General features: G+C 38.3%; 1 protein-coding gene across 1 annotated transcript; it reads right to left on the bottom strand.

Moving 5' to 3' along the window:
• Positions 1-4,477: 4,477 nt before the first annotated feature.
• On the bottom strand, positions 4,478-10,138 carry LOC107031871 (thioredoxin-like protein Clot). The gene is made up of 2 exons (XM_015233362.1): positions 9,909-10,138; positions 4,478-4,999 (listed from the first exon to the last, which is right to left on the bottom strand). Exons 1-2 carry the CDS (start codon positions 10,051-10,053, stop codon positions 4,746-4,748), a joined length of 399 nt encoding a protein of 132 aa, XP_015088848.1. The 5' UTR covers positions 10,054-10,138; the 3' UTR covers positions 4,478-4,745.
• Between the last annotated feature and the right edge of the window lie 13,700 nt (positions 10,139-23,838).

The raw sequence follows: 23,838 nt of genomic DNA, 5'->3' as shown, positions 1-23,838 counted from the left end.
ATATAACTCAATGTTTCTTAATACTAATATTTATGTAATTTTTTAAAAATATTGTGATCAATAAATTGGGTTACATGTGCAAGACGCGTGCTCAGAAATTAGTACCATATTTTGTTATATTATTAAAAGAAGAAAAACTCAAAATTAAAAATTAAATTATCATTTTATTCCTGCTATAAATTAAAATATTTTCAAACACTTAACTATTTAAAATATTAAATTTTGTCATTTTAATTGAAATGTAAGTGACTTTTGGACTTTCTTGAATTAATTCTTAAATAAATATCTAATTTAATAATATTACAACAACAACCACCTACTACTTAACATAAATTAATAATTGAAATATTTAATTAATAAATGGAAGTGCGCCACCCACAAAAGGGTGTAGCAAGAAAAAGAACTGACATCCGGTCCAAGCTGGTGCCACCTTCCTCTTTACCGACAATAGTATCATGTAAGCTATATAACATGGAATCTTGCAGGACTCTCGCCCCGAAAAGGGAAATCTACTTGTCAATTAGAGCTCTGTTAAATTCGCTTTGCTAAAATGGATTTACTAGTTTATGTCATTTAAGACAATCCTACAGGGCACGTAGTTAAGGGGTAAGGAAATTTCTTCTAATGACATGACCTCTACTAACGGGAGAGTCTTCATCTCAAAGTCCTCTCTGTGCTAAGTAAATACCAACGAAAAATACAAAAACATAATCATATCAAAATACATGAAAAAAACACAATTAAAACTACCAATACAATCATAAGTTCTTATTAGAGTCATGATTTCATAAAATTTTTCTGATTATACTTACCTTTCTGAGTATCTAAATCACGAATCCTTTAACGTGGACAAAATCTTTCATTGACACTTTAGCTTTAAACGTCTATAATTCATAAATTATCACTTTCATAAAATATGCGTTGCTTTCATATTAATATCACATAAATTCATAATAGCTTTATTCATAAGTTCATAGTCACAATTCAAATATAAAACATGACTCCATATGAAATCAATTGGAAAACATACAATTGGTTTGAATCATGCATAATAGGACCAAATTATAACATTAATTGTATTATAGTAGATAGGACTCATGAAGAATAATATGGAACCCTTAATAATTAGGAAAAATTTAATTGGAGATTTTGAGGTTCTTTTGGGACCCAATGGATTAAATGAATTCATTGGTAAATTCTGACATATCTTGATAATCAAATGTAAGGAGGATGAGACCTTGAAGCTTAAAACCCTAGCTTTTCACCTTGAAGCTCTTTAGAGAATTTACAGGGGAAGACTTGAGGGAATTTGGGGGAATCGAGTGAATGAGATAATTTAGGCTTAGTTGTAGGACTAAAACCGGTTATAGGGATAGTTATAGTGCCAAAACGACATAGCTTAGGGGTTAAGTGGATAAAAAGACCAAAGCACCCTTCATTAAAATCTGTATGACAAGTCTACGGTTTGGACCTACGGTCCATAAGACTTTCTGCGGATCGTCCTGGTAAACCATAGAACTTGTTACTGGTGTTCATTATAACTGATCGATTCCACGAAACCTTACTACAATCGTCTCACTTTCTATGGCTCGTATATCCTATCCGTAGAACCCATGCTCAAGTCAAATTCACCAAATCTAGATCACTTCTATGGATCCCGCCTACGACTCATAGATCATATGACGAATCGTCAAATCCTTTTGTAGACCTAAGGTCTCAAATCAATTCTTCGAATCACTCTACTGGGCACTTCTTACGACCCCTAGAACACCCTGCGACCCCTCCGGTCCATTTGTAAGTCAACTTAATGGACTTGACATTTCCAAAATTCAAACCAAGTCCTACGATTCCCTTCCTACGATCCATAGGTTGAACTCGTAGATAACTATATTAGTGCCAAAAATGAAAATTTTCCTTTCCAATCTGACTTAGCCATTTCCGAGGTATTATAAAATAATTCAAGCATTAATTGTAAACTAGCATCACATCCTCCATTCTACTCTCTCTCTCTTTTTTTTTCCATCTCTCTTCGTCAACTGATTAATTATTTGTGTCTTATTATCACTACTAGAGTGAAGAGTCAGTCTACACATTTGTACCTCTAACTAACAAATTGGGCATCATGGATGTTGGTAGCGCATGATAGTGAAAATGTAGATGTAAATTTGTGTACCTAGACTATAGTGTTTGATCTAGCACAATTAATTGGTGTATTATTTTTATTGACAATTGTTATTTGCTTGTAATAACTCATCCGAATAGTCCTTGTCCTTAAATATAATTTGCGTTTCGTCGGAGTTAGTGATCTTCCTATTAGAAAATAGTACCTCCTAGCTACTGAAATGTGTTAAAAGGAAAGTCACCTACAAAATCCAAAGTGTAAGTTAATAATATAATAATCAGCCAGATTATTTTCCTTTATTAGAACATGACAAAATGTATCATCGCCCAATTTCTCTATAGTTATATGCCATGCTCCGCCACTTTCTCAATCAAATTTTGCATCCGAATTAGTAAGACTTTAAGTCCATGACAAATAACACTATATAGATACTATTGTTATAAAAGATTAAAGAAAAAAAAAAGAAAGAAGTCATTCAAAGAGACAGAACTTGGATAGTTGGTATATTTTGTGTTATAACTATACTAGTAAAATTATCCGCGCGAATTAAGTATCACAAAATTTATAAAATATTACTTAAAGTATATCAGGCATTATCACTAAAACACCATATTATCTTACATGCAAGATTACTTAATAACAAACATTAACAATGTAAAGGAAAATGAAAATTATTACATCTTACCAATATCCTTAATAACATAAGCATAAAGTAATGATTGTTAAAAGACATACCAGGATTTATAACATAAGCAATGGTCTTAGTGAGTCATTCAACATGAACAAAGTACACAAATATTTAATTGTGAATGAGGAGGAGGAGGAGGAGAAGGAGAAGGAGAAATACGTACACAAATATTTAATTGTGAATGAGGAGGAGGAGGAGGAGGAGGAGGAGAAGGAGAAGAAATACTAAGAGGTGTAGAATTTTTCGTACTTTTATAATGAGAGGAAATTCCTCTATTTATAGGCAACAAAGGGTAGTGTAAAAAATGGTTATTGTGCTTCATCAGAAATGTTTCAACTATTTGGAAAAGTTCCAACCCTTTAGAAAGCTCACAACCTTTTATAAAAGTTGCAACTTTTCATAAAAGTCGCAATTCTTCATCAAAGTCGCAACTTTTCATAAAAGACACAACTTTTTATAATAGTAACAAATCTTCATTAAAGTCGCAATTTTTCATAAGAGTCACAACTTTTCATCAAAGTCACAACTCTTCTTTAAAGTCATGACCTTTTATAAAATCATAACTTTTCACGAAATGGAAAGGTTAGTTTTGATAATAAAATAAATTAAAAGGGAATCTTAATTTCTGGTGGCGCCATGTAGGCGGGCTTAAGGTTTATATATATATATATATATATATATATATGTGTGATTATTTTATTTATTATAAATAAATCTCTTAGTCCAAAAGTATTAATAGTGTTTAACTTTTTCTTTTTTAAACTTTTGCCGGAGTGACCTTGCAGCCTTTTTTTTTTTGGAAATGTTTAAGATTTTAATTAAATTTAAATAAAACTAAATCTTTTATCCTTAAAAAATCAATACATTGTAGGAGATGTATGCAAAATAAATTAAGAGTTATCCTAGATGTCACATTTTTACAAACAACGTGTTCCATTTTCTCTTTGTATAACTAATCTCCATGGCCTTACAAAAAGCAAGGGAGCACTTAAACCTCCCCTCAAAAAGCACAATGAAATTATATTATTATGGAAACATAGTTTAATGTTTCTAGTCAATGAACATGGTTATAGACAAGAACTTATTGAATCCATCATTTGATCAACTCGCAATAAATTAAAAGTTGCTAAATAGAGGGCCTTGATATTCTTTAATAGGATAGGTCCATTATGCTCACAGGAATCCGCCATGAAGTAGTTGAGACTTGTGAGATAGATATGGCTCAAAGAGGAAGAACTCAACTTGTTTTGACCAAAAGATTGTTAGAGAGCAAGTGCTTCTAATACCTTTATGTTGTCAGTTTCCGTTGGAATACTACCAATCAGATTATTATTATTATTATTATTAAAGAATTTTAATGATCATGATCCAACAAGACTTGTAAGACACAATCTTGACACTGAACACTCAACTTGAATTGCAAAAAAGAACAACACCAACAAAAACAACAATCATCAAAAATAGAAATGGACCTCAGACCAACAATGTCTCCGATGAGCCGTTGCGATTGCTGCTCTGTTTTGGAAAGGAATAAGGGTGCTTGAGATGGAAAGGATGGGTGGTGATGTAGTGATTATAGCAGGATGGGTGTAGATGTCATTTCCATTCCCCCTGCAGTGCCAATGAGTTCTAGTTACTGGAAGAGATGGGAGTTCAGCTCCACAACCTTCATGTCAAACACAATGCAATAATTTCCATTTTAGCGACACATTAAACATGCTATTGATGTATAATTTAGTACACTAAGCATGGCAGGAGAAATGGAAGCAACACATGTTAAACAAGAATCACTAGTTTTTCCCGCTACCACTAGCACTGAGTCATCATATTCACGGCTTCTTAAATGAGGTTCATTCAGGCCAATGAAGTTCGGCATATTTTATTAAGACACTCTCATAATATAAGGCATCCCCTTAAAGTAGTTAATGGGACACTTTAAGCTTCATTCAGAAGGGAACCAATTTTGTGATCAAGGTGTGCTTCATGGTCTTCAAGTCGACCTTTGATTGCATCATTTTCCCATCGGATTAAGGTTGGAACCCCTTTGAGGTTGAACCTCCCATCTACTCGCCATGGGTGCTGTGGAGTCCTCCAAGTAGGTCTGTCCCCGACATAAGCCCTCAGAAGTGCTATATCATCATATGATGCTTCCAGTTTCTTGTATATCACAGGTTCAGCTCTTACACAATCTAATACAAACAAAAAAACAATGTCATATCAAATCACATACACAAATTGTAAAGATTGAACTATCGCTTGATTCATTCACCTGCAGTGAAAACTGCATGCAGGTCCAACATAATAAAATATCTAAATATCATTCGAAACAATTCGCAGAAAAGCCTTCCCTTCCCCCAAGACAACACGATGTATGCAAAAAAATGCCACAACACTGGCAAATGCAAGGCTGATTAAGTGTTAAGCTAGACTGATCTAGAAGAACAACTTCAGATCTCCATCAGGAGGGGCCTAGAACAACTTAGCAAAAGCAAGCACTCCAAGTTTAAGGTTCAATTTATTAAAATGGTATAAAATTCAACCCTCAAACCAGAAATAATAGCACAATCATGCTTGTGCTCCTGTTTACTTAACTAATAACTGCTACATGTTCAAAATGAAACAATGAATTAAAAAATACTTCTTAAGATAATTAAATAAGTAAAATATGAGATAAAGGTCTAAGAAAGAAAAAGTGTGTATCTAGAGGAGAGGACAATATATCATATTGATAGTGTCAATACTACAGAGTAGAAGGCAATTCTAGGTTCAGACATTCAGAGGAGAATCACGAAGTTCATCCGTAAACTTAGATGGATGCACACTACTTGATGTTGACAATGATACTAATTCCTTGAAACTGATTCAACCCTTAGTCCGACATTAAAACTCTCAATTAACCAAGTTCAGATTTTTTTAAAAGATCTTGCTTTATTTTATATAATTTGACTGAAATACCCAGGTGTTTGAGTCACTTCAAATTGTTAATGGTCTATTGGAAGGGGAATAAAAGATGTTATATGAACTATGACCAGAATCTTAGAAACATATTGGAATTGTAAGAATGTTACATGAACTAGAGGACCATAATTCTGCAACTGAACAAGAAAACTTAAAGACTCTTAGATAATAACAGGCAGCCAAATGCGGATAAGAAGAATCAGTCATGCTTTGAAGCAATAAGTTATTCTACTAAAAACAGGAAATTGCAGAACAAAAGGTTAGCTTGCAAGTTGAATATAATATCATCCATCACATTTTAAGCAGATACAGAGGAAAGATACCGTATTAATTTAATGAATATACAACTGCAGAATGTCAGAGTTCCTAGATATAAAAATAGAGGCACCGCCATTCTCAAAAAAGAGTTCATTCTTAGAAAAATAAAAACGGAGGCACAAGATGAAGTAGCCTCTAGGCCAAAGAAGCAGATACAAGTGAAACACATTTAAGGTATACCACTTCATTGAAAAGGAACAGAATGATGCAGGAATGACGGAGCAATGGTATTCATATTTTGACGATGCCTTCATCCCAAGGAGAACTTCATAAGTTCCAGCAGAAAATGAGAGACATTTCTCTGTATGCCCTGCATCACTGTGCCAGTGAAAAGTTCTGAAGAAGATTCAACGAAAGTTGGTAAGAAATAAAAGCTGACCATATGTCTTCCTCTACACAGAGAGAGGTATGCTACATGTCTCTCCTCGTGGATCCAATAACGCCAAAAACAGCACTTGTTAGAGGAATGCGCCCTAATCGAATATATTTTTTTATGACCCCGGTATCAGGGCCAGCTTTACACCTTGACTAATTCCACAAGATACGTGCCACCTCCCACCTTGCTACCACCCACCAGCGACAGGTACCGAATAACTCTGTCCACCAAGGCTAGGACAAATGGGAAGAATCACCTAGTGTTTTTTGTCTCTACTAAGTTTTGAACTGCTCTCTAGCTGAATATCTCTAATAGTGTTTTATGTCAAAAGGCTCTCTCTAACATCAAATAAACCAGAACGAAAAAAAAATGTTCTTCCTAAAGCAAATACATGAACAGATATTAGCTACTGATATGGATAGGCCTGGACCAGTATTGGCAAAGTAGGCTAACACTTGATTAAGTGGCTATGCCTAGAATCCAGCTTGATAAATAGCAAACTGTGAGAGCAAATAGGTTTATACAAATTATATTGCAATTTCGCAAAGTCTGTTATCCTCTCATCCCCTTCTATGTTCTAGCATCACATCTCCTTCTCTAGTATCCCTAGCTATATTATTTTCACACTTCAATTGTATTACTGTCATTCAAGTATTAGTTGATACTGTAATTGAGTCAGTTCCTATCAGTATAAATCGGGAGTTTGGTTGCTTCTGCATTGTCGTCTGTTATGTTGGTTCTTTCATTGATTTGGACTACATGGATCTATACTTTTCTACCATTATCCATCATCACCTCAACATCATCCAGGATTTGCTAATGGTACGGATGGACAATAATGCCCATATACTCAGACACCTCGATAACATAGAGAACACACTGTCTGCCTCCTCCGAAACTAACCCTGATGCTCCAGAGCACTTGGACGTGGTTGTGTCCTTGCACGATAAGTGCGAATCCAAGGAGGTCTCAGCACCTCTTGTTATTGCATAATCAGAGTTTCATTTTGATTTGGATAAAGTGTTCTCCAGCCCTATGAGCAAATATGAGGAGGACAATTTAAGAAGCTATGACTTCCTTTGATGGTGTAGAGCTGAGTATATCTTCTTTCCTACATGTGCTTATTGTTTACTGTAAGGGTTTTCAAGTTCAAGATGTTGCAAATGCTTCAAATGTATGAATACTCTCAAGGCGTGATGGCGTGATGCTATAGTAACCTATAGGGACAATGTACCTACTGCGGTGTTCGATACAACAGTAGGTAGAAACATCCCGGTGCTTGATCTAGACAAACCATTAACAAACATCATTCTTGCTGGTTTCCTCCAAGAAATACTAGAAGCCAGACAACAATTTGGTTTATTTCAGATTGTAAACTATGGAATATCTAAGTTAATGGATAATGTGATGAATATTTTGAGTCGTTTATCATTCTTTTTAATCATGTAAATGTGTTTTATTCATAACTTGGCCAAATTGACCGTATATACAAGGGGTATACCAACAGGTAAAGAATCTACTATACAAGGAACTTTCTGTTTACACCAAAAGAAAATAAGAGAGCGGAGACTTCTCCTCAACCGAGAGAAACTCGATTCTACACCTTCAAAAGCTTTCTTGTTTCACTCTCCAACCTACCCACATTAAAGCAAGTGGAACCACATTCCAGTCCCTCCGTCTTTTTCTCCTTCTCCCGCTCTTCCAACTTATCATCAAATCTTCCACAGATTCCGGCATTGCCCATGAAGTGCCAAACAACCTAAACATATCCCACCATAACCTCATAGTTGTCCCACAATGTAGTAGAAGATGATTCGCGTCCTCGCGAACCTTAAACATGTAAAGCCAACTGATGCAAGCATCCTTCTGCTTTCTATGATTTCTCGCTGTCAAAATTACCCCTCTAGTAGCTAGCCGAGTGAGGACTTGGCCTTAAACTAAGCGCGGACTTGGCATAAATAATGTGGTTGAGTCCCATTAGCATCACAAAAAAACAAAGTGTCATCCACGAACAACAAGTGAGACACCCATATTGTCACTACACTCCCAACTGCCGCATCCAAATACTTGCCAATGAGGAGATAAGCTTTTGTCCTATGTCTTCAAATAAGAGTTGTGACGTGTGTGTGGAAGTAGAATTTGGTATTATGCTAAAAAGGAAAAGCCTCAAGTGAAGCACCATGTTGGTTGCAAATGGCATGGTGGTCAACCCTTATTGATTTCAAAAGTTGAAACCCACTACCATAATGTATTCATGCCTGTTCAAGCTTGATCATGAGATGACGTATCTCTTTCTTGTTTGTACTGATTGGGAAGATATCAAATGATTGGATGAGTTTCACGTGCCACAAAAAGATGGTTTCCAGTTAACCGAGTTCATGCTTTTGTGGAGGCTCGCTGCAGGAATGCTTTCCTTGGCTCTCTCATTTAGCTTACTGCTAACTGCTCCAAAAAGAGGGCAATCAAAGTCATGTCTATGCAGGGCTGGTTACAATGACACTTGAGTTAACAAATCTGTTACCGTTCACTAAAGGCCACAATGACCACGGTTTTGATTGTTCCATAACAGGTGCACTAGCGCACACATTTTTTTCAAGTCATAAAGCATGTCTTGGTATTGAGATAATCAGTAGGGAGCCCCTGAGCATCACTGTTCCTGACTCGAACCGAACATTGAGGACAAAGTTCTAATTGGGGATGGAGGTATTGTTATGAATAGGTCTTGATCGGTATTAGCAAAGCATCCCAACAACAATTTAAGTGGCTATGCCTGGAATCGGAGTTGACAAATAGCGAACTGTGAGAGCAATATAGGTTTATGAGAATTATATTGCAATTTTGTAAAGTCTGCTATCCCCTCATCCTCTTCTATGTTCCAGTATCTCATCTCCTTCTCTAATATCCCTAGCTATGTTATTTTCACTACTTCAATCATAATTCTGTCATGTAAGTATCAGTTTGATTATTAGCTATTGTAATTGAGTCAGTTTCTATCAATACAAATCTGGAATCGGTTGCTGTTACATTGTCGTTTATTACAGCTACACGCATACAGTGGTGGACCTATGTTGTACATCAAGCACCCACTGCCTTTTGTGACAATGTTATTATTTATTTACGAAATTTAGTAATTCATTAAAATGTATGTAGTTGAGCACCCCTGATGTAAAATTTCTGGATCCGCCACTGCCCACATGAATCAGTACAGACAAACTCAAACTAATTCTACAGTAGGCCTAGCAGCCATGATTAGGACATACAATACCACAAGCTGAGAAAGACGGTAGAGTTCATGGTAGAGTATGATAATCATTCGACAGTACAACATATTTGGAAAAAATACTATATAGAATTCATAATCAAATTTAAGTGAAACCAATTCTAGTGGCTCGTATCAAGAGCACCAGCAAACGCAATAAAATCTGTCTAGGTGTTTTAAGAATTACCAGGGCACCAACTAAGGTTGGTAGAAGGGTCTATATCAGCCAGGAACAGGATGAAATTGGCTTTGATTTTGGGCGACTCTGCTTTAAACTTTTCAAAAACTCCATCAAAAGTTGTTATGGTTGCGTCCAACACCTTCAACGGCATTCTTACTGCTACAATTCGATTTCAGTTACCCTACTTCTGCTACGCTTATGGATTAGGTCGAATTAATTTTCACCCCTCATCTATATATTACTTCAGAAAAATGTCCTTTTTAAAAAACAAAGTTAAAAAAAGGTCTATTTTACTTTATGGAGTTTCATATTTAAATTTTGGGAAAATGTCAAATATGCCCTTAAACTATTCAAAAATGTTAAGATATACCTCGTTTCTCATGTCCTTGTCGTCCAATTTTTTGCCCGGGTATGTCCTTATGGGCGTTAGTTAGTATTCTGTACATATGCAACTCAGTTTTCATTTCTTTAAATCTCACATGGAATTGTCATTTCATTTTGATCTTACGACATGACATTTATATGAATTTGTAAAGAGATTCGGACTCATAAATACCTAATTAGATCCATAAATAACTCCCCTTTTAAATAAACTATCCAATTATTTATAAAATTTTTGTTTAATTTTTATTTTTTTGGTAAATCCGAAAAATGAGTAATTGATTAATAGGAAAAATATAAAAAAAAATTATGAAGTTAACGCTAAAAATTAATAAATATAGTAACCTTAAATTCAACAATTTCAGTAATTTTTTTTGGATTTTCATTTTTTCAGTAAATCCAAAAAATGAGTAGTTGATGTAATAAAAGTATGAAAAATATTAAAAATATAAATTAACGCCAAAAGTTCACAAATAAATATGGCAACCTTAAATTCAACAATTTCAACAAATTTTTTAACTTTTATTTTTTCGACAAATCTCGAAAATGAGTAATTTACTAATAAAAAAAGAAAAATATGAAAAAATAATAATAATAAAATTTACGCCAAAAATTCTCAAATAAATATAGTACCTTTAATTCAAAAAATTCAACAATTTTTTTGAATTTTAATTTTTTCAGTAAATCTCGAAAATGAGTAACTGATTGATAAAAAAAAAGGAAAATATAAAAAAACTATAAAATTAACGTAAAAAATTCACCAATAAATACAGTAACCTTAAAATTAAAAAATTTCAACATTTTTTTATTATATATGTTTCATATTTTCCTATTTTTAATTAATCAATTACTCATTTTCGGGAATTACTGAAAAATAAAAATTAAAAATATTGTTGAATTTAAGGTTACTATATTTATTTGTGAATTTTTGGCGTAATTTTATATTTTTTTTCATATTTTTCCTATTTTTTATTAATAAATTACTCATTTTTGGAATTTATCGAAAAAAATAAAAATTAAAAGAATGTTAAAATTTTGAATTTAAGGTTACTATATTTATTTGTGAATTTTTTGCATTAATTTTATACGTTGTGATATTTTTTATTAATCCTCATTTGGATTTTATCGGGAAAAAAATAAAAAAAATTAAAAAAAGTTTTAAAATTGTTGAATCTAAGGTTACTTGTTATAAAACTAAGATCAAAATAACTATATAAAGATGAAGACAAGAAGAACATAAGACTAGAGGAATAATATTAGATAAGTTTGTTTCTTTCAAGTGTATACAATATGAACTTGTATGCTTCTATTTATAGTGTAACATATAGGCATACAAAAGGTTAGTCATAAACATGACATTAACATGAATATAATGGAGGAGGTTTTGGAAGTAAAAGGTTACAAGAGTAATGGTTATAAAGTTGGAGTTTATGGAGGTTATGGTTATCTTCATAATGGAGGAGGTTATGTAGTAACTTCTTCGTATAGTGGACATCCACATTATATTATTTTATAACACTCCCCCTTGGATGTCCATAGATAATATGTCTCGTTCAAACCTTACTAGGAAAAAACCCTATGGGAAAAAATCCTAGTGACGAAAAAAGATTACACATATCTTTTAGTACGCTTGAATGTTGCCTCGTTAATAATCTTTCCGAGAAAACCCATTTTAGAAAAACCATGGTTAAGGAAAAGAGTACAACACATATTTTTCTCCCCCTGATAAAAAAAATACTTGATAGCTTGGAGACTATGCATTCCAATCTTATATCACAACTTCTCAAATATTGATGTTGGCAATCCTTAGTGAATAAGTTCACAAGATTATCACTTGAATGAGTCTTTGAACGTCTATCTCACCATTTTGTTGAAGATTATGTGTGAAAAAGTTTCATATCCGGTTTACACCCTAGACCTAACCGGCGTCGGCGTCCTCATTGAGGAATAAGACTAGCCACTTAGCTTACATCATTACATTCATAGATCAAAAACGCGGAAAATTTAAAACTTTTCATTACTTCTACTTGGAGGTTTACGTAGACCTCTAAATACACATAGTATATATATATCGAGTATACATAGACCCTTCGTATAGGAAGATTACTTAGTCTTCTACTTTAATTGCACATAAATATATAAAAGATGATATAGTCATAATAGCAGTCTCATCTCAAAACCATCTAATAAGAGTGTAAGAACTTGGGCATAACCCATACATCAAAGTAAGAATGCCTCGCATGGTCTATACAATGTTTCATACTGAATTGAAAAGAAGAACCGTAGAAGTCTTTAACTAAAAACAACTCCATAAGCTAGATAATGGAATCGCCCTCGGAAATTGAGGACCTACTCTACTTGGATGATCAAGATATCCAAGTCTTCTTCAATGTCGTCTCCAAAAGCCCTTCAACAACGGGAACCTAAAATGTTGGGGAACACGAAGAAAATGGGGTTAGTACTCCAGTTGTACTAAGTATGAGACCATATGCACACATATATAAAAACATGCTAAGAAAGAGGGACATTTCATAAAGTATGCACTTTTCATTTAAAACCTTTATGCACATTCAACAAACCATACTAACGAATAAGACATGTTCATTTAGTCATAGGCATGTTCATCACAAGAACAACAACATTAAGTTTAGTCAAGTCATTCATACATATCATATAATTGAATACATATTCAACTAACTCTATCATCAAGTCATATTAGCAAACAAGCATGTATAAGAGTACATTTCAACATAATCAAAGCAAGATAATTATTCATGAACCTCTATCAAGTCAACAAGTGCAATGATTAAGCAAAACCCTATAACAAAGTAACCCAACAAGAATCATGAACAACATCCTAATTCACATAACTTAGCATTTAAGAGTACATATCATCTTACTTTAACCATATAGACCAACACACACATATATATATATAAATGGAACTAATCATCATATAGTATCAACAATGTGCAAGTTTATCATATATACATCATATATCATCATAACATATTCATACATAAGAACCACCTCCTAAGGTTTCCCTCAAGGCAAACTAGTGCAAGACATAGGTAGAGTCTCATACCCCTACCTAAGCTAAGTCAAACCTTTTAAGTTACCCTAGTTGGTTTGTACCTTATTACTTCATTTTATTTTAGGGAAAACTTGCCTTAACCGACATAGACCACAAGATCTAAGTGTGGAATCCGGTGTCATGAAACCCTACACCGAAGAAAGGAGGACTACTTGCCAAGGCAGTACCAAACCATGAACATAGCAACTACGTGGATCCACTAGCTAGTATTCATATGGGAGCAACATAGTTCAAGAACTAGGAGATATAGTTGGGACCCTCTTTATGCTACATGCATTGTAGTCTCCAATCTCAAGAGTACATTAGTGATACTACCTTCCCTATGTGGGAAGGGACACTCCTCACTCTAGTTCACTCAGTGCTTAGCTAGAGACTCTTTTTGAAATGTCTTTAAGTTATTATCAATCATAGCTTAGTTTAGGTAATAGGGTCTACCCCTTATATAATCATCATCATCATCATAGCTCAATAAGAAGTGCATGAGTATAAATCCTTTCATTACAATTCATATAGGTGAGGTTTGATATAAAGTGGTTTCACGGTATTTTTAATGTTTTTTTCCTTAAGTTTAGTGTGTCCAAAAGCCTTTTTGTACTAATTTTTATGTAAGTTTCTCTTTATTTGCAGGAAATCTGTCTAAAAGATGAATGCAGAGGTTTTTGAGCGAGAAATACAGAAAAGTACCACCTACGGAGCTTGTGACGGTTCGTCGTGCCCGTGAGGGTCCGTAGGTGGCATCGTAGTGCAACTATTGAAGGAAGATGGGGAAGTCTGACCATGTGTGGGGCTACGGAGTGCGTGAAGGACCGTCGTACCCATGACGGTCCGTCCTGCTGGTTCGTCATGAAGATCAGAGAAGTAGTCCCAGTACCCAAATTCCAAGAGTTCAAGTGTTTTGGAACGGAGATCCTCGACGGACCATTATACCTATGACGATCCGTCATACCTGCCGTCGAGGGTAATGAAGAGAGCAGCAGAAGAAAATGCATAAGTATGGGACGACGGAGTCCATGACGGCCCGTCGTGACCACGACGATCCGTCGCGAGATCCGTCGATCCAGCCACGTTTTGACAGATTTCCAACAAATAGAGTCCTTATTTAATTAGGTTTTTATTTTTTTATAAATAGTTCAAAAAACCTCATTTTTGGGGTTAGACTCTTTATTATTTTTTAGACTCTGGATTATTGTGAGACTCTTGAATATTTTTAGACTCGTTGTTAGACTTTTGGTGATTTTGGTTGATTAATCAAGTGAACTTCTGGATTTTATTCTTTCTCATTGAAGTAAGTGCATGAATTCTTATATTACATATTTGAATATTGTGATTATGACTATGGGTAACTAAAACTCCATAACCAGGGTTTTGGGAACCATAGGCGAATAATGAGGTAAAACCTAACTAAAATAACAATTCTAGAATAAGTGTCTTGCATGTATTGATAATTCTTTCGCTTAGAAGTATTTTTAACGGATGGCCAACTTTAGAACTCGCCTTAATGCTACTTGACGGACCAAGGATGTAGATAATAGGAAAAGAATTATCAACATAGATTTAGTGTGTACTATATAATAGGCTAGTATTGATTGGTACGAGGTAATAACTTAGTCAAATATCGAATATGATGCTTAATATGAGGTAAAGGTAAGGGTTAGTATAGCAGCACACGTAGCCGGACCAAGGTGCGGAGTGAAATTTTCTAGATGCCGTACCAAAGATTAGAAATACATAACTTATCCCTTTGCATACAAGATACTAGGAAAGAATTGTTATAGTTAGAATTATCAAGTTATGAACCTGTGGGGAACACATAAACCCTAGTTACTTTTATTAATTGAATAAACTCCAACATCTGAAGCTGTTAGTTGTCTCCTTTAATTTCGCCAGTTATTTTCATTCATTTAGAAATAGAAAACCCCCTTTTTATCATTTTTGCTTTCCAAGGAAGTAATTGACTGAACAATAGTAATAATAGATTGAAGTTAAGTCTAAACTATTTTCCTCATGGGTACGATCCCAACCTCATTAGTTGGGTTATTTACTTGACACGACCTCTTTACTTCTTATTTGAGAAATAAGTTTGAGCGTATCAAATTTTGGCGCCGTTGCAGGGGAAACTAGCTTTTAGATTCACTTAAACTTATTTCTATAGTTTAGTCGATATTTTCTTGATTTTACTTTGTTTTATTGTTTTTTATTTTTTTTGCAGAACTATCTTCCTTGTATGTCAAATACACGGAGAGGAAGAGAACCCTTGTTTCCCTACGATCACGAATTAGAGCGTACACTACGCAACATGATTCAAAACTTGGGAATTAATGATAATGATCCAAACCAGAACATCCCAGCTCCGGTTGATGTTCATGGTCAGTTGTTGCCCGATGCTCCGGGTGAACACCAACAGAGGGGACAAAATCCCGCTCCACGGCCCCAAGAATACTACAGAGGCTATGACAATATAGCAGACTCCGATAGGCCACTTGTCTTGCCCCCTTTACCACCAGGCCACACTTTTGTGGTAACTAGTAGCCTGATGCAAATGCTCACTGCCAGAGGTTTGTTTTCAAGGCTACCTTCTGAGGATCCACATGCCCATATAGCTAAGGTAAGGGCAGTGTGTAAAAGTTGTGTAGGGAGGCCTGACTTGGACTTGGATGTAACAGGGCTAAGAGTGTTTCCTCTCTCACTGACGGGAGAGGTTGCTATATGGTTCACTGAGCTCCCTTACAACTCAATTTTCACTTGGAACCAACAAAGGGATGTTTTCTTAGCACGCTACAAACCGGTCTCCAAGAAACTAAACCACAAAGACAGAGTGAACAACTTTGTGGCACTACCAGGAGAGTCAGATAGTAGTTCTTGGGATAGATTCACCTCGTTTTTGAGAAGCGTCCTAAATCACCGTATAGATGATGAGTCACTGAAGGAATACTTCTATCGGGGACAGAATGATAATAATAAAGCGGTGTTGGACCTATAGCAGGTGGATCTCATGGGGAGTGTCCTTATGCTGAGATTGCTGAAAAGTTAGAGAAAATCTCCCGGAACAATAAAGCTTGGAGTACTAGGAAGTCAAATACCGGGAGAAATATCTTCACAGTGCAGTCCACTCACAACCCAGTCACTGATGAGATTCGTGAAGAAATGGCTCAGAAGAGAACTGAGCTTGGGTTGGTACTAAAACATGTGACTGGGGATGCAGAAAAGATACATGCAGTCAACTACTTGTCGAAACCACCGCTACAAAATGATGAGTGCTATTATGCGTAGGATTCCTATGCAGCAAATGAGCAGACGGGGGGTTTCCGACCGAGTGCCCAAGGCTCAAATCAGGATAATTGGCGCCAAGGTCAAGGGAACTAAGGTCAGATCTATGGTAACTACAACCGTGAGGGTCATTATGTCTGAGATGGAAACTACAACCGCGACAACAACTTCAACAGGGGTAACTACGATAACATAAATGATAGGAATGGGCCCTATGTCCCTCCTCAAATCGTGAAGTTACTCCTAGGGATGGTGGAGATAGTGTGGCGCGAGTTGAGGATATGTTGCACAAAATGATGAGGAGGTTTGATGCTAGTGATGAGCACATTAAAGAGTTAAGGAGTGATTTAGCGGGTATTGGGTAAAAAGTCGATATACATGCAATATCGATTAAGCAGATCGAGTTGCAAATGGCCCAATTATCTGCGACTGTGAACACACGGCAACCGAGCACTCTTCCTAGCAACACTGTCCAAAATCCGAAAAATGATGCACACTGTATGGCAATCACTACTCGGGGTGGTAAGCAAACCATTGACCCACCTATGCCGTCTAATGAGGAAAAGGTGAGAAAGGATGATGATAAGGTGGTAAAGGGTAGTGGTGAAGCAGAAGAGAGCACTGGAAAAGATGCAGAAGTCCCTATGAAGGTAATTCCCATGCCTAGACCACCACCACCCTTCCCTCAGAGATTAGTGAAAAAGACCGAGGATGGTAAATATCGGCATTTTATAACAATGCTGAAGCAGCTTTCTATCAATGTCCCTTTGGTAGAAGCTCTAGAACAAATGCCCGGTTATGCCAAGTTTATGAAAGATCTGGTTACAAAGAAAAGATCGGTCACTTTCGAGGATGATGATAGACTGCAGCATTGTAGTGCTATTGCTACAAGATCTCTCGTACAAAAGAAAGAAGATCCGGGTGCGTTCACTATTCCTTGTACAGTCGGGTCATTACATTTTGCGAAAGCATTATGTGATCTGGGGGCAAGCATAAATCTGTCCCTCTCGATTTACAAGAAGTTGGGTTTGGGTGACCCAAATTCCACTGCAATGCGGCTACTGATGACTGATCGAACAGTGAAAAGGCCTATAGGGATACTCCACGATGTGCTAGTAAAAGTGGAGTCATTCATATTTCCGGCAGATTTTGTTATTCTTGATTGTGAAGTCGATTTTGAAGTGCCTATTATTCTTGGGAGGCCATTCCTTACTACGGGTAGAACCTTAGTTGATGTGGAAAAGGGGCAGATGAAATTTCGGTTGAACAATGAAGAAGAGACCTTCAACATTAATAGGTCCATGAGGCAGAGTGGTGAGCTCCAATCGATATCTGCTGTATCCTACAAACAAAAGATGAAGAAGGATAATGACCTAAAGAGTGAAAAACGAGAGTTTATGGTTGGGGATTTTGTGGTTTTAGACACTTTAAGGTTGCATTGGCTTCCGGGCAAGCTCAAGTCCAAACGGACTGGCCCTTACTTGATTACCCAAGTATTCCCTCATGGAGCAGTTGAGTTAGAAACCAAGGAGGGAGTGCGGTTTAAGGTGAATGGAGAACGAATAAAACTCTATTTTGGGCATACTGCATCAGTGAATGAAGTGATAGAGGCATACCATCTTGATGAAGACTGAGTAATCAAGTGTTCTCAATCGTGCCGCAACGTTAAATCAGGCGCTTGTTGGGAGGCAACCCAATACTTATAGTTTTTATTTCTAGTAATGGTAGCATTTTCTACTAATGGGTTTTAAATTTGCAAGCACATCACCAGGAAATTCTGCAGAAAATCACTCTGCAGCAGTCATTGACGGATACATCGACGGACCGTTGTTCCTGTGACGGGCTGTCGCATGAATCCGTCGTGCCAGATACGTCTTTCTGTTATTTTCAAACTAGGGCACACGCGACGGAACCAACGACGGACCGTCACAACTGCGACGGACCGTCGTCAGGGACTCGTCGCGTCATTAATGAAGCGTACCCGACCCGACCCGGCTGGGTTTTTAAAAAAAAAATTCAACATTTAAAACCCCCACCCCTTCATTTCACCCCATTCCTTCCCTATTTCTCCCATTTCCCTCCCTTTTCAACTTCCAAAGATCATAACCCCTCTCTTACAACCGATCATTTTCTCCAAACTCCCCCATTCCTAAAAGTCACTATCTACTAGTCGGAGTCTGCTGCTGTAGGTATCTACTTGATAACTAAGTACCTTCCTCGTTTGTTTTTCTCATATTCTCAGGTATGTGTCTATGATTATTACCCATTTACTTTGCATTTTTTTTGTCGATTAGTACTAGCCTAGTTCTTATTGATGGGTTCATTCGTTAATACAAATTCTGTCTGACCTAGGTTGAGAATCCTCAAAATTGCCGTGTTAAAACTCTAGAAATAGGTGCTTTAGCATTGCTAGTTTACTAGGTATTTGGGTTAGACAAATGTAGGTTACAACTCTAACAATTCTATTTGGGTTATAGGGGATGAATGGGGCATCTCCAGTTCTGTCACTGAGTTACAACATGAGACCCCGATGACGGACCGTCGTACCCACGACGGACCGTCATTGGGTCCGTTCCAACAGCCCTAACACCCCACTCTCTCACTTTCTCTAAGTGTCCACCAACGGCCACATGCGATGGACCGTCGTTCCCACGACGGTCCGTCCTGCACAACCGTTCTGGTTGTCAGAGACCCTGTTCCTAAGGGTCTCTCACTTTTTCTAAGTGTCATACCCACGACGGACCGTCATACCCACGACGGTCCGTCCTGCGTAACCGTTATGACGGTCAGAGACCCCTCTCTTAAGGGTCTCCATACTTTTTCCAAGTGTCCTCTTACGGACAATTACGACGGACCGTCATACCCACGACGGTCCGTCTTGCTTATACCGTCATACTTGTTAGAGACTTTGCTTCAGGGTTCTCCATATAAACATAGTCCAAGTAAGACACGACGGACCCCATGATGGCTCGTCGTACTCACGACGAGCCGTCACCTGGTCCGTCGTGTTTCACTATTACTATAGAAATGTCATTACATCTTAACTTTTTTATTTATTTTGTGTGGTTTTGCTTGTCTTGTTTGCTCCTTCTAGTACTAATATTGATCCTTTACAGGTACTATCTATTATGGAACAAAAACAAGATCGAGTCTACGCACGCGGGCGATCGAAGTCTGTCGCCCTGTCTGCCTGCCTGGTCATTGGCTCTAATGATGAGCGTGACCCCGAGTACGTGCCCCCAGGCACTTCCACACCATCCCGAGCTGCACGTGCTGCCAGAGCCACACCCAAAAAGGTGGCGTCCCACGTAGTCACTGCCTCCCAGTCTGATGAGGAGCGCACACTGACCGACAAACCTTCTGGGTCAGCTACTAATGAAGAAGGAGCGTCTGGCTCCTTAGGAGTTTCGTGGTCGGAGGAAGCCTCCGGATCTGCTGAGGTTCCCGCACCCGCCACCGCTGCACAGTCTGCCTCGTCTGATTAGGCTGACAGTTCGGAATCCACACCCAGTTCACCGACTCGTGCTCTCACCCCGGTTACCGACCAGCCCAATCGGTGGTGTGTCGACGGGCAGTATCAAGTCTATTCCGATGCAAAGTTCTTGAATGACAAAGGAGTCATGACTCGGACACTTACATTGGAGCGGCGGGTCCTTACGGAAAGTCTCCCAACGATGCAAGAGATCCACAATCTCTTCACCAGACATCGACTGGAGTGGACAGCGCGTCCGTTGGGACGTTATAGTGAAGAGTTGGTCCAAGAGTTTTACGCCTCCTACGTAGCGACTCTCAGATCACATATTGATAGGCGGCCTGCCCCTGCCAAACAATCCCCACTGGAGCAGGTCCGAGTACGTGGCATTCAGGTTGATATCTCCCTGCCTGCCATCCGCCGGTATCTATACGACGAGAATGTTGATGCTAACCGGAACCCTCTCACTGCCGAGTTTGACTACCGATGGCAGATTGTCAAAGATGGCCAATTCCTGCGTGAGCCATAGCTGAGAGAGACCACCAAAAGGTGGATGCTCTGCACTTGTCCGTTGATGGAGAGGCTGCTGACTGGGTGACCGAGCCGAAGGGAGACATCAAGAAGGCTAACCTGACTTTCATGACGAAGTTTTTGTGGTTGATTGTCCGCCACTGCCTTTCCCCCACAGCTGCTGATAATATAGTCACATGGGATCGAGCAGTACTGATGGCGGCGATGATAGCGGGGTTTGAGGTGGATTTTGCTTGGCTTCTACAGGCGTTCATGCAGGAGAGGGCTTTTAAGGTCACAACTACTTACCCTTTCCCGTGCATGATATTTTCTCTATGTAGGTCCGCAGGTGGGCCTATATGGCATGTTGATTAGCTCAAGACCCCGCTGGGCACTGTTGATATCTGCCTCATCAGGGATGAGGCCAATGAGTTGGCTCCACGCAGAGGGCCCCGTCCAGAGTTGCCTCCACTAGGTGACAATCTGGCTGATACGGTAGCACGGGCCCGCACGGCTACGGAGCTCCTATCGCTCAGCCTCTTTCTCCGCTCCGGTCCAGCTTGCTAGGGTCCAGAAATTAGAGGCACAGATGTCTACACTTCTGCATCACATCCAGCCTTAGATTCAGAGGTCTATTGCTGAGGCAGAAGAGCGCTTGGCGTGGAGAATGGTCCAGCCCACAGAGCGGAAGATCGCTGAGGTTCATCAGCGCTTGGACGCTTTTGAGTTACGGGTGTTAGCCCGGCCAGCCCCTCAGGTGGATGTGTCGACCCTTTAGGCTGCGGTCGACAGTCTTCGCGCAGACATTGATGTGATCTTAGAGGCTAGGGTACCTGAGTATGAGGCCCCTTATGTAGAGCCTGCTGAAGACACAGTGATGGCGGCCCTATTCACCACTTCTGAGATTCCACCACCTCCCCTTCGAGAGCATGCCAAGAGGCGTAGGGGTCGAGAGGAGGATGAGGCGCGAGCACGGAAGAAGGAGCGCCTTGAGATGGAGGGTGCAACGAGAGCCTCGCTTGCTGATGAGGAGGCGCGTCAGATGAGAGCAGTAGAGTTAGCTGCTGGGGCGTCTAGCTCCAGAAATGTGGAGATAGCGGGAGGCACTGCTGATAGTGCTGTTGATGCTGATGACACTACTGAGGGTGTCCAAATTACAGAGGTAGTGGGTTCCGGGGAACCGGACCCACCGTCTTGCTGATCGTCGGCGCTTTGCGCCCCAGGTTTGCTTCACCTACCACTCTTGTATTTAAATTTTTTTTATGCATTGGGGACAATTGCATGTCTTTTTGTTGGGGGTGGGGTAAATGGAAAGTGAGTGCTAGGGTAAAGTTTGAGTAGCCCAATTCACTATCCTCTTTTGGGGTTTTCTTGCCTGTGTTCTTTTTCCCCAAAAGACTGATTATTTTTTTTGTTGAACCGACATGTCTATATCTTGTATACATAGTTTAATTCTGGAGCATGATGGCTAAAATGATATCCTGATAAAATGAAAATGATGCATGACTAGGCATAGTAATTGATAAATGTGTGGCTCTAAGTCTAAAATTCGAACTAGGTGTCTGATAATCTGGTAGAGTAATGAGATGTCAAGTGAGTGGGAGGAAGATTTGAATAGTCCATTATTTGTACTGAGCTAGAAATTGCCTGGTTAGTCCTGCTAAAAGTAAGCTGTAATAGACAATTAGGAAAGGATCATAGGCCCTTGTTCAATATAGCCCATTTTTAGCCTAAATAGAAGAAAACCAAATGAAATTAATCCTTCTTTGATCCAAATGATTTTAGCTTAAACTAGACCTTTCTTTTTCACCCCAACTGATCTTTTCTGAGAATAACGTGTTGGCCCTGGTCCCTCCTTGGACATGTGCACCTCAGCTTATGCCAAAAGCATATGTTGAGGGTGGCTAATGTAGTAAACAACCCTTTTTATGGCCTTGACCCAACTTTGGGTATTGTGTACTTTGACTCATGGCAAAGCCATGAGTTGAGGGTGGCTATTATGAGGAATGCTCTGGAAAGTGGGGTTGAAAGAACAAAGAGAGAGAAAGAACAAAAGTAAAGTGACTCAAGAATCAGTTGAAAGAAAAATAAATAATAATAATAAAAAAAACAAGAAAAAGAAAAAAAAAGAAATACAAGCAAGAAAAGAAGAGAGTCACTTACACAAATGAAGAAAGAAGGGAAAATAGCAAGGTGAAAGAATATGAAAAACTGGGCGAGATAAAATGATAAAAAGTGGTATATTTAGCCGATATGTCAAGGAGGACAAAAGGTCATTAAAGTATACCTAAATATACCCTACCTGACCCTGAGCCTATGTTACGAGCTAAGAAAGTCCTATCGTGATCCTAAGAGTTGTATAGCGAACTTAAAGCAGTGAAAATAAGGGCAAGCTTATGGCAATATTTATGAATGAGTGTGAATTTGTTCTGAGAGTGAGTGTTGAAAAGTAATCCTTATACTCAAACTGAAATCATTGTGTGAAAAATGAGGATTTTGTTTTGAAGTGAGGACACTAGTTGCAATACCGGAAATATTAGCACCTCGGTGAGAAATTGAAGAGGATAGGTGTTAGTGCATGGTGATTCTGTGTCATGGTCTGATTCCACATAATTCAAGCCTAATAGTGATAGCATGCATAAACATGATGTGACTGATCGGGATTGATAGCCAAATGATTGCGAAAGATAAAACATGGATACTATTGTACTAAGATTTTGTATTGAGTCATAGTGCATCGCTTGAGGACAAACAACAAATTTAAGTTGAGGGTGTTCATATACCGTGGTTTCACGGTATTTTAATGCTTTTTTCCTTAAGTTTAGTGTGTCCAAAATCCTTTTTGTACTAATTTTTATGTAAGTTTCTCTTTATTTGTAGGAAATCTGTCTAAAGATGAATGCGGAGGTTTTTGAGCGAGAAATACAGAAAAGTACCACCTACGGAGCTTGTGACGGTTCGTCATGCCCGTGACGGTCCGTAGGTGGCATCGTAGTGCAGCTGCTGAAGGAAGATGGGGAAGTCTGACCAAGTGTGGGGCTACGAAATGCGTGACGGACCGTCGTAGCCATGACGGTCCGTCCTGATGGTTCGTCATGAAGATCAGAGAAGTAGTCCCAGTACCCAAATTCCAAGAGTTCAAGTGTTTTGGAACGGAGACCTCGACGGACCGTTGTACCTGTGACGATCCGTCATACCTACCGTCGAGCGTA

Source organism: Solanum pennellii, chromosome 10 (assembly GCF_001406875.1).
Source record: "Solanum pennellii chromosome 10, SPENNV200".
Classification (NCBI taxonomy): Eukaryota; Viridiplantae; Streptophyta; class Magnoliopsida; order Solanales; family Solanaceae; genus Solanum; species Solanum pennellii.
Note: the sequence above shows the minus strand (reverse complement) of the source record. Positions and strands in the feature narration are given on the sequence as shown.

Bases quoted from the DNA above. Each gene is read 5' to 3' on its own strand.
- LOC107031871 (XM_015233362.1), bottom strand. From the start codon at position 10,053: ATGCCGTTGAAGGTGTTGGACGCAACCATAACAACTTTTGATGGAGTT. The intron at 5,000-9,908 runs GTAATTCTTAAA...TGTTTGTATTAG, and splicing joins CAACCTTAGTTGGTGCCCTG to ATTGTGTAAGAGCTGAACCT.